At 41.5% G+C, this 22649-nt stretch overlaps 1 protein-coding gene across 9 annotated transcripts in view; it reads left to right on the top strand.

Annotated features, from left to right (window-relative positions):
• LOC127941558 (neurexin-2-like) overlaps window positions 1-22649 on the top strand; it is a 357596-nt gene that overhangs the window by 220931 nt on the left and 114016 nt on the right. For 2 of the 9 annotated variants that reach the window (XM_052536728.1, XM_052536727.1), the window contains exon 1: window positions 12153-13667. The exons of the other annotated variants lie outside the window; for them this stretch is intronic. In XM_052536728.1, coding sequence (XP_052392688.1) covers window positions 13364-13667 — 304 coding nt within the window. In that variant the 5' untranslated portion in view covers window positions 12153-13363. Of the gene's footprint in view, window positions 1-12152; window positions 13668-22649 lie in introns of those variants that run through there. 9 annotated transcript variants of the gene reach the window in all.

The raw sequence follows: 22649 nt of genomic DNA, 5'->3' as shown, positions 1-22649 counted from the left end.
CGGGCTCCGCCTCGGGAACTGCATCGGGCACCGCCTCGGGAACAGCATCGGGCACCGCCTCGGGAACAGCATCGGGCTCCGCCTCGGGAACTGCATCGGGCTCCGCCTCGGGAACAGCATCGGGCTCCGCCTCGGGAACTGCATCGAGCACCGCCTCGGGAACTGCATCGGGCTCCGCCTCGGGAACTGCATAGGGCACCGCCTCGGAAACAGCATCGGGCACCGCCTCGGGAACTGCATCGGGAACTGCATCAGGCTTCGCCTCGGGAACTGCATCGGGCACCGCCTCGGGAACTGCATCGGGCACCGCCTCGGAAACAGTATCGGGCACCGCCTCGGGAACTGCATCGGGCACCGCCTCGGGAACTGCATCGGGAACTGCATCGGGCTTCGCCTCGGGAACTGCATCGGGCTTCGCCTCGGGAACTGCATCGGGCTCCGCCTCGGGAACTGCATCGGCCTCGGCCTCGGGAACTGCCTCGGCCTCGGCCTCGGGAACAGCATCGGGCACCGCCTCGGGAACTGCATCGGGCTCCGCCTCGGGAACAGCATCGGGCTCCGCCTCGGGAACAGCATCGGGCACCGCCTCGGAAACTGCATCGGGCACCGCCTCGGAAACTGCATCGGGCACCGCCTCGGGAACTGCATCGGGCACCGCCTCGGGAACTGCATCGGGAACTGCATCGGGCTTCGCCTCGGGAACTGCATCGGGCTTCGCCTCGGGAACTGCATCGGGCTCCGCCTCGGGAACTGCCTCGGCCTCGGCCTCGGGAACAGCATCGGGCACCGCCTCGGGAACTGCATCGGGCTCCGCCTCGGGAACAGCATCGGGCTCCGCCTCGGGAACAGCATCGGGCACCGCCTCGGGAACTGCATCGGGCACCGCCTCGGAAACTGCATCGGGCACCGCCTCGGGAACTGCATCGAGCACCGCCTCGGGAACTGCATCGGGCTCCGCCTCGGGAACTGCATAGGGCACCGCCTCGGAAACAGCATCGGGCACCGCCTCGGGAACTGCATCGGGAACTGCATCGGGAACTGCATCGGGCTCCGCCTCGGGAACTGCATCGGGCACCGCCTCGGGAACTGCATCGGGCACCGCCTCGGGAACTGCATCGGGCTCCGCCTCGGGAACTGCATCGGGCTCCGCCTCGGGAACTGCATCGGGCTCCGCCTCGGGAACTGCATCGGGCACCGCCTCGGGAACTGCATCGGGCTTCGCCTCGGGAACAGCATCGGGCACCACCTCGGGAACGACCTCGGCCTCGGGAACTGCATAGGGCACCGCCTCGGAAACAGCATCGGGCACCGCCTCGGGAACTGCATCGGGAACTGCATCGGGCTTCGCCTCGGGAACTGCATCGGGCACCGCCTCGGAAACAGCATCGGGCACCGCCTCGGGAACTGCATCGGGCACCGCCTCGGGAACTGCATCGGGCTCCGCCTCGGGAACTGCATCGGGCACCGCCTCGGAAACAGCATCGGGCACCGCCTCGGGCACCGCCTCGGGAACTGCATCGGGCACCGCCTCGGAAACAGCATCGGGCACCGCCTCGGGAACTGCATCGGGCTCCGCCTCGGGAACTGCATCGGGCACCGCCTCGGGAACAGCCTCGGGCACCGCCTCGGGAACTGCCTCGGGCTCCGCCTCGGGAACAGCAGCTGCCTGTCTCCTCCTCCGCCCTCTACGATGGGGAGTCGGTGGCGTTGAGTCGGCCATCTTGTGCTGTGGTGCTGGGCTGGCGGCCATCTTGGGCTGTGACGCTAGGTTGGCGGCCATCTTGGGCTGTGGGGCTGGGCTGGTGGCCATCTTGGGTTGTGGGGCTGGGTTGGCGGCCATCCTGTGCTGTGGGGTTGGGCTGGCGCCCATCTTGTGCTGTGGGGCTGAGCTGGCAGCCTTGTCTGGACACTCTGGTGTGGTTGTTGCATCCCACTGGGCACGATGGTGCAGGTAATTGGTAAACCCCCAAAAGTCCAGTATCTCTAACCCCTTCATCTCCCATGAAGGTAAAGGATCATCCAGGCAATTATTAAATAAATCCTTTAGTGCTGCATCATTGTAACCTAGCCCGACTGCCATAGTCCAAAACAATTGCGCCAGGCCACCCACCTCACTTCCCTCTTGATGAAGGGTGATTAAGTTCTGGTATCTCCCCCTCCGTTCCTCCATGGTGGCTGGGGAACCGATTCGAAATCCCACACCGCTGGATCTAGGCATGACGGAGTCCTTCTGTCACGATAGGTATTGGGGAAAAACACAAAGAGAGGGTAGATCCAAATGCAGGTAAGGGTTTTATTTAAACAGAGGGGTAAATACAAAATAAACAGTCATGAGAGACAAATCAAACAAAAAGGGAACCGGATGAAACGGGGAACTCGGAAGAACGGAAAGGTAGAGGAAGTCTGGTGGAACGAGAGAATGAGACACATAGGGTAAGACAAAGCAAGACTGATGGACCTGAAACACAATGACATCAGACAAGGACTCCGTAACATAGACTAAGACAGACTGGGTATTTATACACAGAAGGGTAATTGGGAAACAGGAGACAGGTGGGGTGAACAATCAATCACGTAACAAGGAGGAAGGTGACCATATAAGGGAACAGGAAGTGATCTGGGACAGACACCGTGAGAAGGAGGACATCTAGTGGAACCCCGGGGAACAACAACCCAGACACTGTGACACCGGTTGTGGTAAGAGTAGATGGATCTATAAGTGAGGAGAAATGGGGTGGAGGAGGGATGCTGAAACTGTCAATGAACAGAGATAGGTTCTGCTGTTATTTATACCTTGTCATGAGTTGATTACTGATTGGTCTCCACTTGTGTTAATCAGGTTAATGAACTGCGACTGTTCCTCCCGAACTTTGTTATAAAACAGCATTCAAATTTTCACGGTTCGGTTTGTATCACGGTTTTAGAGTCACAGTTTTCGGTACAGTTCGGTATGTGCTATGTTTATGGAATAACTATACTTTCTAATAAAAAGAAGAAGAAAAATATTCTATCCAACTACAAGCAACAGCACAAATAAATATAAGAGAGTAAAGATACAAACAATAAACAGTGATCTTCAGTTTTTTTTTTTTTTTTTTTTTTTTTTTTTTAGGCAGATCTAGCATTAATTTTTAGGTAGGGGAAAGCAGGGGCGAAAGTACCATTTTTCAGAAAAACTTCATTTTAAAAGATAATGTTGTATACAGAGATATATTTCTGCTGTGGCCAGTAACTCAGAAGTGTGGTCTAACAATACCAGGTGGTATTTTGTAGAAATGTAGAAAGACCTCAGTATAATTTCACTTTGAACATAAGTTAAACATTGTTACTTTCGACCCCATCGGTTGGGACGAAAGTAACACACAGGTGGGTCAAAAGTAACACAACAATATAAGCTAGATTTTTTTCTGTTAGTCTTATTTTTCTTAAGTATACCTGATTGTAACCTTGTTAATAAATAACTGCAAACATATTTTATCCTTTATCTTTGCAAAAAAATTATTAAATTACATTTTCATATTTCACATTTTTCATATTTATTGTAAATTTCAATGTATTTTTATATAATAATAAAAAAATTCTACAGAATGCACAATATAAAAATTTAATCACATTAGCATAATAAAAAACCTCTAAACATAATGTAACAGTAGCCTATTTATGTTTCCATCCAGTTGTTTTTATGCATGAATTAAAAATGTGCATTAAAACATCTGGAAACACTGCAGATTCACAGGTGGAGGTGTAAAGGCTAAGATATGGCTAAAACCTAAATATAAATGTGATGTAGCAACTGCCCAGAGAGAGATGTTCCTCTATGTCCAGAAACACCATCTCAAAAACATCTGGATAAAACCAGAACTCTGTCTGTCTTTCTGACCCTCGCTAACACACATTCTTTTGTTGTAATATGACATTAACATTTGTAAGAAATGATGCAAGACACAGAAATTCACAATATAGTTTGCACTGGAACAAAATAAATACTTTTTGTGATTGTAGCGGGACAAAAGTAACAACTGTTACTTTCGTCCCGACAGGAACTCCTGACATTTAAACTCGATTTCATTTTATATTTTAAAAAAAATGTGAAAATGCAAACTTTAGGATGTGTTAAAGCACTAAATAACCTGTAGATTGATCATTACTTTGACACATGAAACAAGAAAAACAACACGACTAATAAAAAAAAAAAAATACCGCTTCAACAATTTACTTTTTGTACTCGAAAACAGTTTTACGGACATAACTTTGGGAAACGATGAGGAAATCTCAGCTCCGTCAAGGATTGCATGCTGAACATGCTGTCATAGCTGGGAATGCAAATGCAGAAACAGGCTCGGAGAAAATCGCTTTGTTACTTTCGTCCCGTGTTACTTTCGCCCCGGTTCTCCCCTACAGAAATTGAATAAAGTAATCAAATGGAAAACAGCATCACATATTGGACTGTATAAATTAAAGATTATTCTTTATTAAAGTTATAAAAGCTTTTTAATCAGGAACAGTGAGTGATTTCTTTGTTGTTGCTGTGCGATTAATATAAAGACTGTCACTTTAAGGGAATGAACTGATACAGTAGGCCTGCCTTCAGCCGGCTATGTCTGCTGTAGAATACTTATCAAAACGGACATTTTGACATCATTTTTGTGTGAATTTGTCCATTTAAACACAATACTTCAGAGAGAGCTTAATATTTGGGCGTGTTCTGAGGCTTGGGTTTGCGCGCTTCGGTTGAGCGCATGCACAATTCTTCTCACTGTGCGCGTGAGCTCGTGTCCTCTGGCTCTTAAATGTGACAAAGCTTAAATAAGTTTAGTTTAAATACATATTAACATGTGCTGTTCAGGTCTCATCTGTGCGCGCGCGCTATCAGCACCCGGATAATGACGGAATAAATGACTGCTCATATTTCAGCATAAGGCATTCACAATTATCAAGAGTGAATGGTTTTATTGTTTTTTGGTATTTTATTTTTTCTCATCGCTATTGTTGTAATGTCTGGGAATCCAGAATGGACATCCATGAACAGAAACATATAATAGTTGAACCCAGTTTGTTTTACATGTTATTTATAGCAAACCATATTACAGATGCTTTGTCAGATTTAAGTTGAACCGCGGTCCTAGCGCGTGATTTTTTTTCAGCGAACCGTGCCACCCCTAATATATTCTTGGGCTGATGAAGCTGAATTTTTAGAAGTCATTATTCAAGTACTGTAATTTGTATCTTTGTATCTAATGGTCTCTCTAAGTGCTCAGGCGCCTCAGGATTCTATTCGATGCGATTCTATTCAATTCTATTCGATTCTGTATTTTATATTACCCTGAGGGAGAATTTAATACGCTTTGGATCGCAGATCCTTAACATCATATATTTGTGCTTTGAGGTGCCAGGATCCCCATCCTGTTGGTTTAATGTTGTTTGCTTTAATATACTCTCAGCGGACATGAGCAGAACCGGCTCAGGCAGAATTTATTCTGATAAGAGAGAACTCACTAGTAGATGGCACTTGCGCCATTTCCTGAGTTCTTAATACCTTCTCCTTATCTTCTGTGCCGCAGACAAAAGAAAAAATGTAGTCTGTTTTTTTCATAAATCAAGACATGATATCAGATTTCTGAATAGAAATCTTTGTAATGGCAGAAATCTCAAACACAGAGTTTGCTCTGCCAGATTAAAAGGCAATGCAATCATCTTAACCTGTCAAACGACCCAGTGGTTTTGGATGAGTGCGTTTAGGTGCAGCCAAGCGTGTATTCACACCGGGCTTCTTCCCTTCCCCTAAAGAGCAATGTGAGGTGCTGTCTCTTTAAGTTGAATTAAATCCAGCAGATATCTCAACCACGGGCCATTAGTTCCAGAGGAGGCAGGCATTATGAGTAATTATACCAAAACTGCCATTATTAATCCAACCTCGTCTGCCCCAGGGGCTAGTGCACAAATGTCTTGGGTGGAAATGCTCAGGATACAGGAAAGTGCAGATGATGTCTCTATTCCTCTTGTTTATCCCCACACACTCATTACACTGTTGGTTTTCATCAGGAATTACACAGTATTAAGGAATAAATTAGATTCTTCAATGCTGTCTGAAATCGATTCCTTCAGACCAACAGGGAATGTTACAATAGGCTAGTCATTAGTGTGTCAGCATATAAAACTATAACAACAACAACAACAACCACAACAAGAAAGCTGTGCTAACGTGGGCGACAGCATTTAAAGGTGAACTTTAGGAGTCATTTCTGTGCCGCTATTGTCAGGAAATGGAATTGCAAAAATAATGATTTACGCAGAATAATGGTTTACCCAAAAATTCCTTCCTGCTTTCATTGTTTGGGCAAAAAGATAGACCTGTCCCAAAAGCGATAGGTCATACTAATGTTGCTAGGTTAAGCAGCCTTGTCAGGTTGTCTGAAGAACACTTTAGCATACTTTTAAAAAGAGTATAGAGAGTAATTAAGCTTAAAAGTGCTTTTTTCACCCACTTACTGTAAGTAGGATTTAATAACATCTTGTATAATTTCATAATCACTTCTGTTGTCTTAAATGAAGTGTTCTCTCAAATGTATTGACAACTATTTACTGTAAACTAAAATAAACATTAGTCATTTCTATTCAAATGTGTCATGTATACAAATACAAATTTGTACACATTTATAAAGATTTTAAAGTAAGGCTTTTCAAAAGTATATGTAAGTATTTGAAGAAACAATCAGGAAAAAGGGATCGTGAAAATGTAGTCTTTTAAGGACATTTAGGTGACATTTTATTACGTATTGTATTTTCTGGAAATACATTGATTTTTTTTAACTATACTTTGAATATTTGAAGTATCAACCCCATCAGACCCCTTTTTTTGATGTTCCTCAGAAGAAAAAAAAAGTCACACAGGTTTGGATTGGCATGAGAGTTATTAAATGATGACAAAATTTGTATTTTTGAGTGAACTGGCACTTTTAACATAGTAAGAAGGTTAACAATAGTCTGCTAGCAGCAGTGTGCTCTAATATCATAAGTGTTTCGGGGTTCTGAAGCCAACACAATGGACATGATTGGCGTTTGGTCTCCTTGTGGGTACCTTTATCACATGCGCTGCATGTCGTCTCAACCCTATGACTCTGAGTGGGTCAGCGTGCTGTGTGGAGAGAAGATGGCCAACAACTAAAACTGCCTGGTGACAGATGGTTAAACTCAGGGATGCCTCGCACCTAGAAGCGTGCACGGCCCAGATAGCATCGTCTCTTATCGTGCTGTGCAACCCCAGGGTTGGCAAATTGATTAATACCAGTCTTTCATCTCAGAGAACCCTCATGAAGATATTATCGCCGCTGAGGAGAATGTCCCTAATTCACCAGAATGACAGTAGATGACACCTCTTATGAATTACCGACACCCTAATTCCACTACAGCCTTCATCATCATCAGTCTTTGAGGTTATCTAGGCCTCATTACGTGACCGGAGCTGCATGTGTCTCTCTCTACCTCTAGATAGAAAATGGCGACTACCATCATTGATTCTTTTTCGACGCTGCATTCCATATCCTTCAGTATGGATGTTTTTGTACAGCTTGGAAGCATGTCATCTGATCTCAAGGTTATCGTCTGTGTATCTCGGTCTGCAGAGAAATGAGAATCGATTACAGTGGGATGGGCATCTCCCTCGGCCTGCCCTGAGGCTAAATCTCGATGAGCAGGCCTCTGTGTTCATTTGAACTGAGTCGACAGTGTGGCTAACTGTGGCTGTTAGCTGCATCTAACATGGTGGATTTACAGACTTGGCTGCTGTTTGCTGTGACACGGAGTTGCCCCCTCCTCTTCTCCATTCTGTTCAATCAACCCAGCTCATTGGCGGCGGCAGCCCCCCTCACTCCCTCCCTGTGTCTGAGTAATGGCCTGCTTCTCCCCTCCTGTCACCATGAAAGGTGGCTCTGGCTCTTTGCTGTTTGGCCTTTTTTTCCCACGTACATCCTTTCAACCGGCAAGGCAATCCTAATTGAGATCTCTATCCTGGGTGATTTATCTGATGTATGAAGCATAGATTGAGTCCATCTCTCTCTCTATCTCTCTTTCTCACACACTTTCATGGGATGATCATCATTTGTAGTGTCCATACATTTTTACTGATCAAAAACCTCTGCTCTTACAAGTAACACCAGTAAGGATTCAATTGCTTTCATTGGAGCACTGACAAATTTCATATTGAAACAAAATTTGTGTTGGGATATATTTTAAGTCTTGTTTATCTGTGCCATTGCCATTGGCATATTTGCAACTCATAAATTCAAACTTACCATATACCATTGTTTAACTGGTTGGTATCATGCAGAGATGATGATATGATATGAGATGCTACACAGCAACATATATCTTTCTAGAACATCTGTGTTTATAATTGTTATAATTAAAATGTATTACTAAAATGAAATAAATAGTGTATTTTTTGCCTCACATTTAACTAAAACCCACCAATTCATCTCACCAAATTAGAATATGGTGACATGCCAAAGAATGGACTAAGGCTGGGGCCAAGAGGCACCAAATACAGACGTGTCAAGGAATTTGGATACAGTTGTCGTATTCCTCTTGTTAAGCCACTCGTGAACCACAGACAATGTCATAGGTGTCTTACCTGGGCTAAGGAGAAGTCCTCTTTTCAGATGAGAGCAAGTTTTATATTTCATTTGGAAACCAAGGTCCTAGAATCTGGAGGAAGGGTGGAGAAGCTCATAGCCAAAGTTCCTTGAAGTCCAGTGTTAAGTTAAATATGAGCCAAAATCACAATTAAAAGAACCAAAAACTTAAACTGCGCCAGTCTGTGTGCATTTAATTTATTTAATACACAAGTTTCACAATTTGAGTTGAATTACTGAAATAAATGAACTTCCACAACATTCTAATTTACTGAGATGCATATATATTAGTACTGGGCAATGATTAAAATTATTAATCGCATTGTTATGCACTAAACTAATAATGCATTCAAAAGTATTGTATTGCGCAATCACGTAATCTTTTTTTTTTTCATTTAAATGTACTGCTATATGAACAAAAGTGCAATAACATTTAGTTTGCAAACACTTAAAAAAATAAGGTGTTTTTTACAGCAGTATTCCTTTTACATAATAGCAGTTAAAATATTTATTTTGAATCTTAACTAATAACATTAATGTAAATAAATTAAATATAAAACAAGCTATTTGTCACTGCCAGGACATTAACGTTTTTATAGAACTATTTTATAGTTTGTTATAGAAAAACAAGTTATGCTTAGAGTCCAGAGCCTCGATCATAACATTATAACAGGCACTTTCCTATTAAAGACCTGCACGTTCGCGGGACCCCTCGCAGCAAAGTGTGGCGTGGGACAAGACGTGATCGGCGGGTAAAGACTTGTGTGTGTGGGACGTGGGAGAATAATTAGGGTGTGCTCACAATTGGCAATCTTATTCACCAAAGCCTGGTTCGTTTGACTAGTGTGATTGCTCCGTTTGGCAGTCCCTGCCCTGGCTCGGTTGGAAGAGGTGGGCAAGAGCGTGGTTCAGATATATATAGATAAGTGCGTATGAGCTTTAAACGTGCTGGAGCGCAGATCTTCTGATACGTGGTGCATGATTGCGTGAATATTTCTGAGCGACAAAAGCGATTGATATGTAAAGCAGTATATTGTGAGAGGGCAGTCTGTTTTCGGGTTCCATACGACTCACAATAATAAACCTCATAGTTAAAAAAACAATGCACTCCACTGTGCTGAGCAAGCGCTTCTCTGCGGTCTTCACGTGCTATCGGAAACTAAATCATTATCAGTGTTAATCAATTAATTCGTTAACGTGTTGCTCAGGCCTAATATATACTGTGTTTATGTATGTGTGTGTGTATAATTTGTATGTGTGTTTTTTGTGCATTCAAAATGACTTTCAGCAGATAAAGACAGTTAATTATATATTTACTAGTGCTGTCAAAATTAGCGCGTTAACGCATTCGATTAATTTGAAATATTTAACGCGTTAAAAAAAAATAACGCAATTAACGCGGTTGCAGTTTTTTTTATTTCCAGTTGTGGCCTATGTGTGTTCAACATGCAAAGAAATATGGATAAGACCAAGGAAGGACTTTTAGACGGAAAGTTTCAGTATAAAACTCTGCCGGATTACTCTTCAGTCTGCCACAAGAAACATTACTCTTCATTCAGTCTGCCACAAGAAACAGCAACATTAAAATCATGAACTCAAATGTCATTGTTTAAAAAAAAAAAAAACAATGACTGTAACAGTGCGTAAATCAGACCTAGCTAACGTTAATAAGCTTAAACAAAAATAACGAAATAACTGTGTAGCGGAGTATTTTTTGTACACAGTGCCGCGAACTGTCAATCACTCCTGTACGCGTGCATCACTGTCCTCCTCAGCTGCAGCAACTTGCGCTCTCTCTCTTCATCTAAATATCTAAATGTGTGCCTTGCCGTCTACGGTATTTTTTTAGAACTTAGAAAAAAGATGCTGCAGCCAATGAACAGCCAGCGGGGGCTGCAGGACGACTCAACCTCCGCAGACAGTTTTTAATGTTTATCAGACAATAAATACTCAAGATTTTGCTTTAGTATAACTCACAACGAGTTTCACACACCTTCTCCGGCCACGTTGAGTTGTTGACACTTAACAGTGGGAAAAGCGACACATGCGCTATTCACTTGTATAACTTAAGGGTGAATGGGTAATGTAGTTTCTGCTCTGGGTGGGATGAATTAGGAAGCTTGCATTGTGAAGGGCGCCGTGAAAATCGGCAGTGCAGGTAAAAGATTAAAACCTCTATTAAAACAGATGTCCAAATGAGCGTACCGGTACGCTACAAACACGTTCTGGGCGCACGGAGAGGTGGCGGTACGCTCAAGAGCTATATTTGGAAGTGGCTGTACTGAGTACCGGTGCATACTGGCCCCCTTAAAGCACTGGCAATGACTATACTTTGGAATTTTTTTGCAGTCCACTTAGAATTCAACATGGAAATCATTTTTGTTTTTTATTGGCATTGATTGTTTTGAAATTCAAATGGTACTTACATGCCTGTGTTTTTATTTCTGTAATAAATATGGCTTTCAAGCCAACAGTTAATTTGGAGGATATTGATGGTTTATTGCAGGTATGTTGTTTACATGAGAAAATCTGTTACAAGTTAAACAAAAATTCCAATAAACAATCATATTTTGAATTTAAATAGTTTCTTTGTCTTGAGTTTACATTAATTATTTACATTTTACATTTACATATCCAAAAAGTTTCAGTCTTTTAATTGCGATTAATCGCGATTAATTTAAAAAAATTGTGCGATTAATTAGTTAATTTTTTTTAATCGATTGACAGCACTAATATTTACAAATCATTTTGCCAGCATTTTAGCAGTATGTATGTAGATGTTTTGTTTTGTAAATTGGCTCAAATTTGGTACAAACAGTTAGATTTAATTTCATGGGCCTTGAGACATATGTAAATTATTTTTTATATTTATCTAACCCTGTATAGTTTTATTAATGATTCTGTATGAATAAACACACCTTTTAATAAAACAACCTAAACAAGCATGTAATGGAACCATTTAGAAAATGGGAGAGAAATACAGCATCGGGCATATGCCGTCGAATTTTGTCTCATACTAAATTATTCATCAAGATCGGGAACCAACTGCTATCTTGGTCGTGGAGGGGGTGGGTTGCATCTGGGCACCAGCAAGTCTTTTCAGGTTTCCTAAGTGTGATTTCCACATTGGGTGAAAGTGGACCACCTGTAAAAAAAAAAAAAAAAACACTTTCAAAGCTTTCTTTCTTTCTTTGGCACTTTCACGTACCATTGCAGGAATAAGCAGCATCTTGTATTACTAGTCTCACTGGTCAAGCTCTGCAGTGTGGGGCTGGTGTGTTTTCAGAAGCTGTGCTGAGCGTGCGCAGCGCACTGAATTTGTATTCCTGGTTGCGTTTGTGCTGTGCAACTGAATCTTTTTTCTTCTCCATCTTTTGGCTTCTTTCTATGTCTGCATGTGTGCTTATGCACTACGATCGCCTGCTCCCTGCGCACCCCTCCCTTCTCTTTCTCTCTTTCCCTCAGACACACACTGCACCGCTCTCCTCTCCTTCCCTCTCCTTGTCTCTCTCTACATCTCTGTAGCAGTCTCTGGTTGAGCATCCAGAAGGAGGACTGTGCGTCCTGCACCACGCACTTGCGGCAAGCAACACTTGATGTTTCTGAGGGGTTTTTTTCTCAGCCTTTGCTCTTGGTCCCATCAATCCTGGGAGGAGTGCTATCAAGGATCGCGAGGAGCCTAATTGAATTAGCATGCATTTCACCACAGCGGCGCACTTACGGATTTTGGACATGCACCCTTCAGCTGCGAGGGGCATTTTGCTGGTAACATTGTCAGACTAAGCACATTAGCAAGTGAATGCTTATCGGAAAGGGGGAGGGAAAAGATAAAAGATGGATAAAATGCAGCACTAATCAATATGGTCTCCGCGTCAGAGACAACAATCTAAGAGAGCGATCCAGGATGCTGCTGAAAAACTGATCCAGCTCCGCTCCAGGTCTTCCACTTCGAAAAGGAACGCGCAGCGGAGAAGCTTCGCTCTGCGTCTGCAGCCAACGCGTCAGGAGTCACAGTCGGCTTTATTTATTTATTTGCTGCTTTTTTTCCTCTACCATGCTGCAGCAGAAGTCTCTCTTTCTCTCCATCTGCGAAAAGGAAACGTGAGCGCTTCATCGCGCTCAGTCAGTCTCATCCTATCTGTCTCCTCTGTTCTCTGTTTGCTGTCATCTTTTAATCGGCATTAGAATAATCCATTAGCCGCCGAGATGTCCCTTATCTCCTCTTGCGCGATAGAGGAGCTGGCCTCTGAGGGAGAGTCATCTAAATAGCACGTAAGCCATACCTGAGGCTGGGAACTCGAAGGGAGACGCCTCCCGGCATCTCTTCCACCTGGAGCGTTTCTCCCCTTATCAATTAAGTCACAAAATCTGCATCTAAAAATATTGATCCGTGCGGCCGTGATTAGAAGGCTTTGGGGACTTGCAGCGCAGATGTTTATCGACTCAATCGAGCCAGCCCTCCTCCTCCTCTTCACAGACAAGCTCCCTTGTTTGGTTTTCTTTCTCTTTTGATAGTCACCAAGCGTGAAAGCCAGGAAGAACTGACCATTTTTTTTCTCTCTCTCTCTTTGGATGTTTTTAAGCCCGACTTGAAAGGAATTTCTTCTTTTTGAGGATTTTATCGTCTCTTGGAAACCTACTGTTAAAGCCTCGGGGCTCTGGGTAGCATTGTTTTCTTCTGCATTGTTTACTTGACCCGTGGATAATGATTGCCATGGGCAACCCTTTCTGAGATGTACTCTTTCCAAAGGATGGGACATATGGGGTGTGGAAGAGCCTATGCCGGACCTTCCTGCCCCAGACTGGAGGTGGTGCTTCTGGGCTGGGAGTGTGGCGGAGGCAGCTGGCTGGGCCTCGGTTCTTGGTGGAGGTTGGCATTATCTCTTGCCTTGTTGGCCTCGGTACCGGACAGATCGGCCAGTGCCCGTGTGTCTTCCAGCCTGAGCACCACACACCATGTCCATCACTTCCATAACAAGCATGGTACCGTACCCATCGCCATCAACAGGATGCCCTTCCTCACAAGAGGAGGCCACGGTAAGCCCTTACTCTTATTCAGCATTTCCACTTTATCGACCAGTTTGCTCATACCCAGTGGGTCTTAAAATCTTTGATTTGATTAAGGAGATTTATTACACTGGAAAGCAGGCTGATGATACAGCACCCTGATATGTGTTCGCATGTACGTTTTGCTTAGTATGTCATGTGCATGCTTTGATCTGTTCTTTAATTGATCACATGGGGAGTGGCCTTGTGCTCTTTGCACTCACTGCAGATGTAGAGGAGAGATTGGTTTGTTGGATAAAAGTGTGGGCCAGATGTGCTCCTTTTTAAGCCCAGCCATGCCACTGCTCCTCGCCAGGCATCTTTTTTTGACACCTTTGTTAATCAAAGATTGTGTGGAGCTTTGACAACCTGTCTTGCTGCTGAGCTCTAGCATATGCTGAATGTCCAGTGAGCTGGTTATATTCCAGTGATAATCCTCTAAGTCATAGAGCTTTAATCACCTGGTAGAGTTTCTAGCCATTTAAGCTTATTTAGTTGTGTGGTGTTTGGATTATGATCCAGGTCTTGCATCTTCTACGATAGGTCGTATTAGTTAGATTTTGTTGTGATTTATTCTCCCACTCTTGTTGAGATGCACATATTAATTAAAATAATATGGACGGCAATTATAATAATTTCTTTTAGTAGTAGTAGTAGTAGTGGTAGTAGTAGTTAAAATGTATGGATTTAATTGTATGTGTACTTATATCTTAATGTGTATGTGTGTTCATCAAATTGTTTAAGAAGAAAAGTATATATTTTCCCAGTTTGTGCAGCATTTGCAATACAATACTGTTTTTTTTTTTTTTTTTTTTTTTTTTAAGAAATTTATATTTTCATTCAGCAAGGATGCATCATATTGATCATAAGTGGCAGTTAAGATTAATTAAAGATTATTATGCTACAAACAAATACATTAAAAAAATGCTGTTGTTTTAAAATTTCTGTTCATCATAAAAACCTGAAAAAGTTTCAATTTTGGCAAAAATAACTGTTTTCAACATTGACAATAATAAATATTTATTGAGCACCAAATCAGCAGAAGGATCATTGAGTAATGGAATTTTAAAATATATTAAAATAGAAAGCACTTATTTTAAATTCTAATAACATTTCACAATATTACTGTTTTTACTGTATTTTGATCAAACAAGTGTCTTCTTTTAAAATACTGATATTTTCAACCACACTTCTGCTCAATACCACTCACATACTAAGATTTGGAACACCACAAGCACAGACTACTCCAAGGTTCCTAAAATCTTGCCCTGGTGGGCCAACGAGTTGCAGAGTTTAGCTCCAACCTTGATCAAACTCCACCTACCTGTGATTTTCTAATGATCCTGAAGACTTTGATTACCACGCTCAGGCATGTTTGATTAGGGTAAGAACTAAACTCTGCAGGAAAACTCTGTGGATCTCGTGGGCCAGATTTGAGGATACTGTTGTACTGTATTGTCAGCACTCTTGAGATTTAACTTGGCTAATCAAGGAGAATTAACTTCTACACAATGTGGGTTAAGTCCTGTTGACACCAAATCCAAATTAATTTGAGAGTATAACTTATTTGCAGAAAAAAATCTAATGCTTATTCTTGCTATAGAAAATGGAGCAATATTTTGGATTCATTGTGAAGGAAGTCATAAAGATTTTATGTGTCTCTGTGCAAATTGTGCATGTTCTTGATGCTGAAAATTCTAACTTGTTTGAACACCAACCGACCAAACACACTTTTTACATTCCACTTTAATGTATTTCAACATGTCAACTTAGCTTTGCTTTTATTTTAGCCACCTTACTGGGAACTGAGAAGAGTTTGGCGTAACCAACAGGATGACTTTCATTTTGATGTAATAGTTGATCAGTAAAGCAGTCATGCGTTGTTTTTGTTGTCTGAATGCATTTAAGGCTGCTGGACACTTAGTGGAAGAGAGAAGCAATGAGAGTGGTGACATTGGATAGCCACAATCAGTGTGTCACCTCCCACACAAAGCGAAGTTATAGTAGCCGAGCTTTCCATCTGAAGAGTCTGGGAGGACAGTGCTAAATGATCCTTTTAAACAGAGAGGGTTAGAGGGGTCAGTCCTTCATCCCCAATGACAAGTAGTTCAACAGGGGAATGAGATCCCGCACAGTAATGGGATCATCAAGGCAACTGTTAGCAGAATCATGGCCCTTTCTGAGTTTTTCATTACAACTGGTATAGTCAGTCCGATTCACTGCTTCCAATTTGACATTAATCTCACATGCCCTCCCATCCATCTACCACAAAATATGCAGTGAATTTTCAGTGTCCTTATCACGTGGAAACAGGAGGCGGAGCCGACATGTCGTGAATTACATCACTGCTTTTGTAAGGCATCTACACAGCCATTACCAGAGTCCCACAATTGAAAGTGTCCAACCCTGATGCAACGACGGCTGGTAAAGTTCAAATTGCTTGAAAATTGACAGATCGACTTGATGACTCAGCGGCACATTTAAATTCCGCCGCTTTATTCAAAACCCCCGTCATACAGGTCCTTTCAACATTCTATGCATTCTGATGCACTCAGGGGTTTATACCTACAACACATTTCATGCATGTTTATAATGAACAATATGATTTCCTAATGAGCTTGCTTTGTATTTCCATACAGACCTAAAGCATTTTTCAGCAAGCTGGAAATCTTCACCCCCTCTGACCAATAATCACATCCTGCCAGATCCCATCACTCAGTGCGGCCCCCGGCAGCAAGGTGGAGATAATTGATGTAATTGATATGTAGATTAGTTGAATAAGTCAGTCAGGTGTACAGGGGCCGGGCTGATGTAAGGATGAGATGATGGAGAGATAGAGGGGAAGGGAGCTGTCACACCATGCAGACCCTTGCCTCCATCACATGCCGTTGACATTTGCGTTAGACGCTTCTCGTCATTTGTGCATCTCATGCCATCTGAAGAGTCCTTGGCACAGCACTTATCTGCTTGACATGCTGGAAATCAGCACTCATATGCACTTTGTGTTTATTGCACAAGCCTTTCACAGTTCCTGTTTTTCTTTTTCTTCTTCTTCTTATTATTATTAGGGCTGGTAAGCGATTAATTGTTTTATCTAATTAATTACATGGTGTGGTTAATTAATCTAATTAATCGCATATCAAATTTGGAGAAATAACTCTGAAAATATAAAGTCATCAAAGAGACAAGCAAATTCAAAGCATCAAACAGAGGTTACAAAAATTAGATTCAACAAGAAATATTTAGTTTGATAAAATGTATTACATATAGCCTACTCCTTTGGACCATGTGAGTTAATGATGACAGAATTGTGATTTTTGGTTGGGTGAACTATAACTTTAATAATTTATTTTCTTAACTTTAGTATTATTACTATAAAAAATATTAAATTATTTTTTTAATGAAATGATAATTTAAATAAGAAACTAAAACTGCCAGTAGGTAGTGGTAAATGTCTTAGGTCATCAAGTCATTTATTCATTCTTTTGATTCGTTCAAATGGCTGATTCATTCAGGAGTGAAGTAAACGTGGATTAAAAAATGAAATGCCGCTGTGGGTTGCTTGGGGATGAACAGTTCTGCTTTGTCTTTATCTTCTGGTTGGCAAAATTGAGCAAAACAGATAACATTGTGTCTAAAATAACACAATATTAACTTCTTATTGAACTGTTGTATAAGATGAGGATCACATTTACACTTAGCCTACTGCTCGTGTGATATTTCTTAATTATGTGATGTAAATATGAGACAAAATTTCAAACAGGGGCATTTCGCCCCATATCTTGAATTTTTAGGGATATTTTCTAGGTTCCATCATACAGTAAGCTGTTGCCCTGCCTCATATTAGTCATCAGTCGACTGTATGAAATGGCAGATGATCCACATAGATCTGGGGCGGGGCAAGTGCGTTAAATGCGTTAATAATTTTAACGCTTTATTTTTCTCCATAATTAATTAATCTAATTAACGCGTTAAATTAACAGCCCTAATTATTATTATTATATTTCAAAGGAAGACTTTATTTTTCCTCATTAAAAAGGATTGAATACTTGGTAGCCTAATAACAGCCGTTTTATTAGGCAAGAAGCTGTTCTCCAGAAATATTGAGTTTATCTTAAAAGTGTCATAAAACTGTACTGTAATTTCTAGTAATGCATTATTATTATTATTATTATTATTATTAATTAACAATTTAGTAGAAATATTATATAATATATAATATCATATAATAGTTTCTATATAATAATAATAATAATAATCATATATTAATTTTAATTTAATTTTAATTCTAAGTTCATAAAATTGTACTGTTATTTCTACTAATAAGATTATATTATATTATTATTATTTTTATTATTATTATTATTATTATTATTATTATTATTAAGATAGAAATAAGAAACTTTATTCGCATTTTCTGCTTGGTTTTTTGCCTTAGGCTAAACTCAAGGTAAACTCGGTTGATTAATTGGTTGACTTTTCTCCGTACTGGTCACGATTATTTAACTCTTGCCCCTAGACCTTTAGGCCCCGTCCACACGGAGACACGTTTCTGTGAATACGCACAAATGTTTTATCGGATAGGCGTTTCGTCCACAAGGATCCGGCGTTTTCGCAAGGTGAAACCGCTATTTTTTGAAACCAGGTCCCAGAGTGGATAAATTTGAAAACGCCGTCTTTGCATTTTCGTCTAGACGGCTAATCCGTATACTTTCTGAAACGATGACGTCATCAGCCCACGTCTCCCCCCAGTCAGACACCACTACGTCCCGTAACAGTAACAAAAACATGAACAAACACTGAACGATTGTCTTTTGTTAACTAACATTAAAACTGATTAATAAATGTATTGTTCCATGTTCGTTTGTGTACCACTCGCAAGGTTTATGAGCATAGTCCAAGTCTTCTTCTCTGTTTTTAGTGTATCTCTGTGGCAGAATTACAGCGCCACATACTGGTCTGATATGTACACTACATCATTTTGCGGTTTCGTGTGGACGCGGATCTTTCTTGAGTCGAGGAAAAAAAAGATTGGATTGGGGTAAGCTCCGTCTCCGTGTGAACGAGGCCTTAATCATTCACCCATCACCCATCATGGCCTGCCACTGATCCCACAGCCTGATGGATTTCCACAGTTTTATTTGAGGATCTGCCAAACAGCAGAAATCGAATCAAACGTTTCTTCCCCCTCTCTCCATCTTGTTTTTTGTCATCGTCTCATTGAAATGCTGCATGCCCCTCCCCTCCTCCTCTAATACCCAAAGCTCAATGCGCTGATGGAGGCATGATGTTTGACAAGCAGCAGGTTCTGTTTGTTTACTCACGCTGGCCCCTGCATGCTGATGTGAGGTTTCCTGATCATCCGAATATATACAGCGAAGACGGGGCCCCCTGTGGACGGTTCCCAGATCAAACATTTTTCTTGAGGCTCAAGGGTGCACCTTGATCTGAGCAAGGGCATCTCCTAATGCACAGCCACTCGAGAAAGCAATGATGGATGCAGCCTCTTACCAGTGAAAAGAGGCTATCCTTTGTGGATCACTGGTGTGTACACTATAGATTGGACCTCATCAAAAGCAGTTTGCTCCAAAGAGAGCCGCAATCCATTACCGTCTCAGTGTCAAGCTCTAAGCGGCTGCACAAAAAGTGTAGGTTGGAACAATAAGGAATAATTGATCAGTGACTCAAAACACTGGTATTTGTGTATGATTCATTGTTTGTCCTGAATAGCCAAAATGTGGGTCTGTAATGAGAGTGCATTACCGTGACACCTTCATTTTCTCTACCGCCTGTCTTATTGAAAACAAGACTTCTTCACAATTTTCCCCTCCTCAAAAGAAGCGACTAGATGTAGAGCCATCACTTTAAGTGCATGTGTCATTTCAGTGCCGCTTCTGAGAATAGACCTGCAACTGCAGTCCAATCAATGTGATGGCCAAAGCGGTTAGACAATAAACTAGAGGACTGCGGTTTGGATCGAGCGAACCTTATGCCATTGAGCTCCCTGTGAGTGGTCAGCTGTTGATGCTGAGGTTGCGCTGCCCAAGAGAAATGTGAACTTTTGAGTCAAAACGAAAATATTGGCTTTGTCTAAAAGCACCGCTTTGGCCCCCACACCTTGCTGAAAGGCTCGACAATTGCGTTATGTGTAAGATTAATAGCAGAATCAGTAATGCTCTGTAACTGCAGCAGCAGGGTTAAGGTTACTCCCATTCCTCTGTGCTCCAGACCTGTGGTGTGTGTTTTACTAAATGTGACATTGAGGAGAAATCGCTCGGTCTGGATCACACCCAAGCCCTTGCTAAAGGGAGACAGCCATGCTGTGAGCTGTGAGGGGTGAAATCAGCCTCCAGTTGCCTGGATTCCTCTTCATACACCTGCACTAAAACTACCTCAACCATGTCCAAAACCATTCCAGGGCTGAAGCAAAAAGAAAAAAACGAACAATAATAAAACACCCGTTGACTTTGTTGTATGACCTATGTTCTGTTCAGCCAAACCATCTAACCATTAACATAACAATACAATACTGCCTTGTTTTTTGTTGTTGTTGTTGTTGTTGTTTACAGTCAATGGAAAATCTGGGAAAATCATATAAATTATTATATAAGTGGGGTTGTTTCAATTGACTAAACATGGACTAACCCAGCTTTTGGGTTAAAAATTCAATAAAAATTAACCCAACAGCTGGATTAGTCCATATTTGACCTAAAGTTGGGTTAAAACAACATTTTTTTTTAGTTATACTATATAATGTATTCACAGATATATTGACCATAATAATCTCAGTGGTTTTCCTCAGTTAATACTTAATATTTTATTCACTAATTGCTCTTTGAGGTCAGTCTCTTCTAGATTATTATTAAAAATCTTTATCCAGTAAGCACAAATGATTGGAAAAGTTGTGTAAATTCATTGGGAATCTTCTACAAGTCTTTGCTGGCTGAAGTATATTCCCCAGATTTAGGTTGTGTGTCCTTTATTTCCCAAATTTGGAGTTATTGATTTATTTGATATTATGGACATTTTGGCAGTTTTTCAGTTTAAACGTAAATGATAAAGTTAAATATATTTATTCCCGACTTACTATTACAGATAGCAAACATCTGAATAAATATCAAGCCATCATTTATATGTATTGTTCGGTTTCAAAAACAGAATATTATCTGTCAATCTTAAAACTGAAATTAAAATGGTAAGAAATTAAAATTGTAATAGTTTTTGGAGAAGCTAACTGGCCTTGTGTTCTGATAGCTTTGTTTTGTGAAGTGTATTGGTCCACATAGAACCACAAACAGAAAAATTTGGCTAAACTAACAAAAACCCAAATTCCTACTTAATCCTGAGCGTCACTGCATGACACAAATGAAGGGCCTCATAATTTTTAATGAAGTTCTTAGTGCAGCCATGTGTTAAAATAACGTTGATGATGTGCCATCATTATATCCCAGACCTGACAGCCTGGCTTTTCATTACACAATGTAACATCTTAAATTCCCGGAGCGTTTTCCCCTGCAAGCAAAGTATATGAACCGTTCAATCAAATTAATGATAATAACAAGCAGCAATGGAAGGGAATAAATGGAATATCTGAAATCTATATATTGCGTAACATGTGAAGATATACCCACATTCCGAAATTAAAAACTGTTCTCGTCAATCCTCCCGAAATAACAGCAGTGCAGTCGTTAGCTCTTCATGCTGTTTGAGTGCCGTTGACAGCCAATCACCTCTGTGATGTCCGTCTCAGAATAGAGTGTTATTTGTAGAGGGTGTTGAACAGCAGAAACAACAGTGGTGAGAACTGGAGACCCAAGTCTCCAGGTCTGAAATGCGCAAGCCCAGGATCCGCCCACTGGTTTCTCCCCTGACAGAGTCGAGAACACCCCGGCACTCTTCCTGAAACAACACAGTCTGGCCTCGGAGAATGGAGACGCCTCCAAAATCACTGGTATCCTTTCATTTGTTTCTTTCTGACAGATATCTGAAGTGGGGCTGTGGTGCAGGACTTCAGAGGCAGACTAAAAATAAAAGAACGAAACAGAACACAATCATATATCTCGGTCATGTTTACAAAAGTTTTGCACATTTATTTTTAAACAACGTTTGACAAGACTGGGGATTGGGACTTTCCAAAGAACTGGGTACAGCTCATTTTTGCTATTTAGAGAGATAATACAATTATTCCTGGCAATATCTCCAAGGATTACACAATTTCACAGATAGACGAGCGCACAGCGAGCACACAGTGATGATAATATTGGCGGCAGACGTGTGATTCATGCCCTCGCGTAAGGGGAATTACAGCAGCGCTCTGCTCTCTCTGTGGCTTTGCCATGAAAAAGGGGATTATTGAAACTTCAAAATTTCCTGCCGTTCTTCGAGGCCAGATCTCCTCGCTCAGTGTCCCAGTCAATTCCGCTGAGTGTGCATAAGAACTTCTGCTCTGTGGCTTTGCTTGTGGCTGTCTGTAGCTAAATAATACATGACCATTAAATTTAATGTTGAAAGCGAATTCTAAAGCACTTATTGCCGGCTTCACACTGCAAGCACGAGTGGTGCGTGAGCGTAATTACATCGTCACTGCAGCAGCAGATGCGCGAGAGTATTCACACTGGAAACGTTTGCACGCTCTGCTCCTGTTGCCGGTGTGAATGCACTCATTGATTAACATGCACACTGAAAAAAAAAATAGGCACTGCTCACGCTTTGTGGTGTGAAACCGGTGTTAATCTGAACATTTTTGTCATTTTGGTTGATTAAAATCAAATCTAGAAAATACAAACATGTTGACTGTATAGTTGTTTATTTTGAAGAGGCAAGTAATTTCTGTTGACTTAATTCAGTAACTTAATATTATTAATTTAAATGAAAATTAGTAACATTTTAGTATAGGGTCCAACTCACACTAATAGCTAGTTGCTTATTAGCATGTCTATTATTAACATATTGGCTGTTTATTAGTGCTTATGA

This window comes from Carassius gibelio, chromosome A21, assembly GCF_023724105.1.
Source record: "Carassius gibelio isolate Cgi1373 ecotype wild population from Czech Republic chromosome A21, carGib1.2-hapl.c, whole genome shotgun sequence".
NCBI classification, from domain to species: domain Eukaryota; kingdom Metazoa; phylum Chordata; class Actinopteri; order Cypriniformes; family Cyprinidae; genus Carassius; species Carassius gibelio.
Note: the sequence above shows the minus strand (reverse complement) of the source record. Positions and strands in the feature narration are given on the sequence as shown.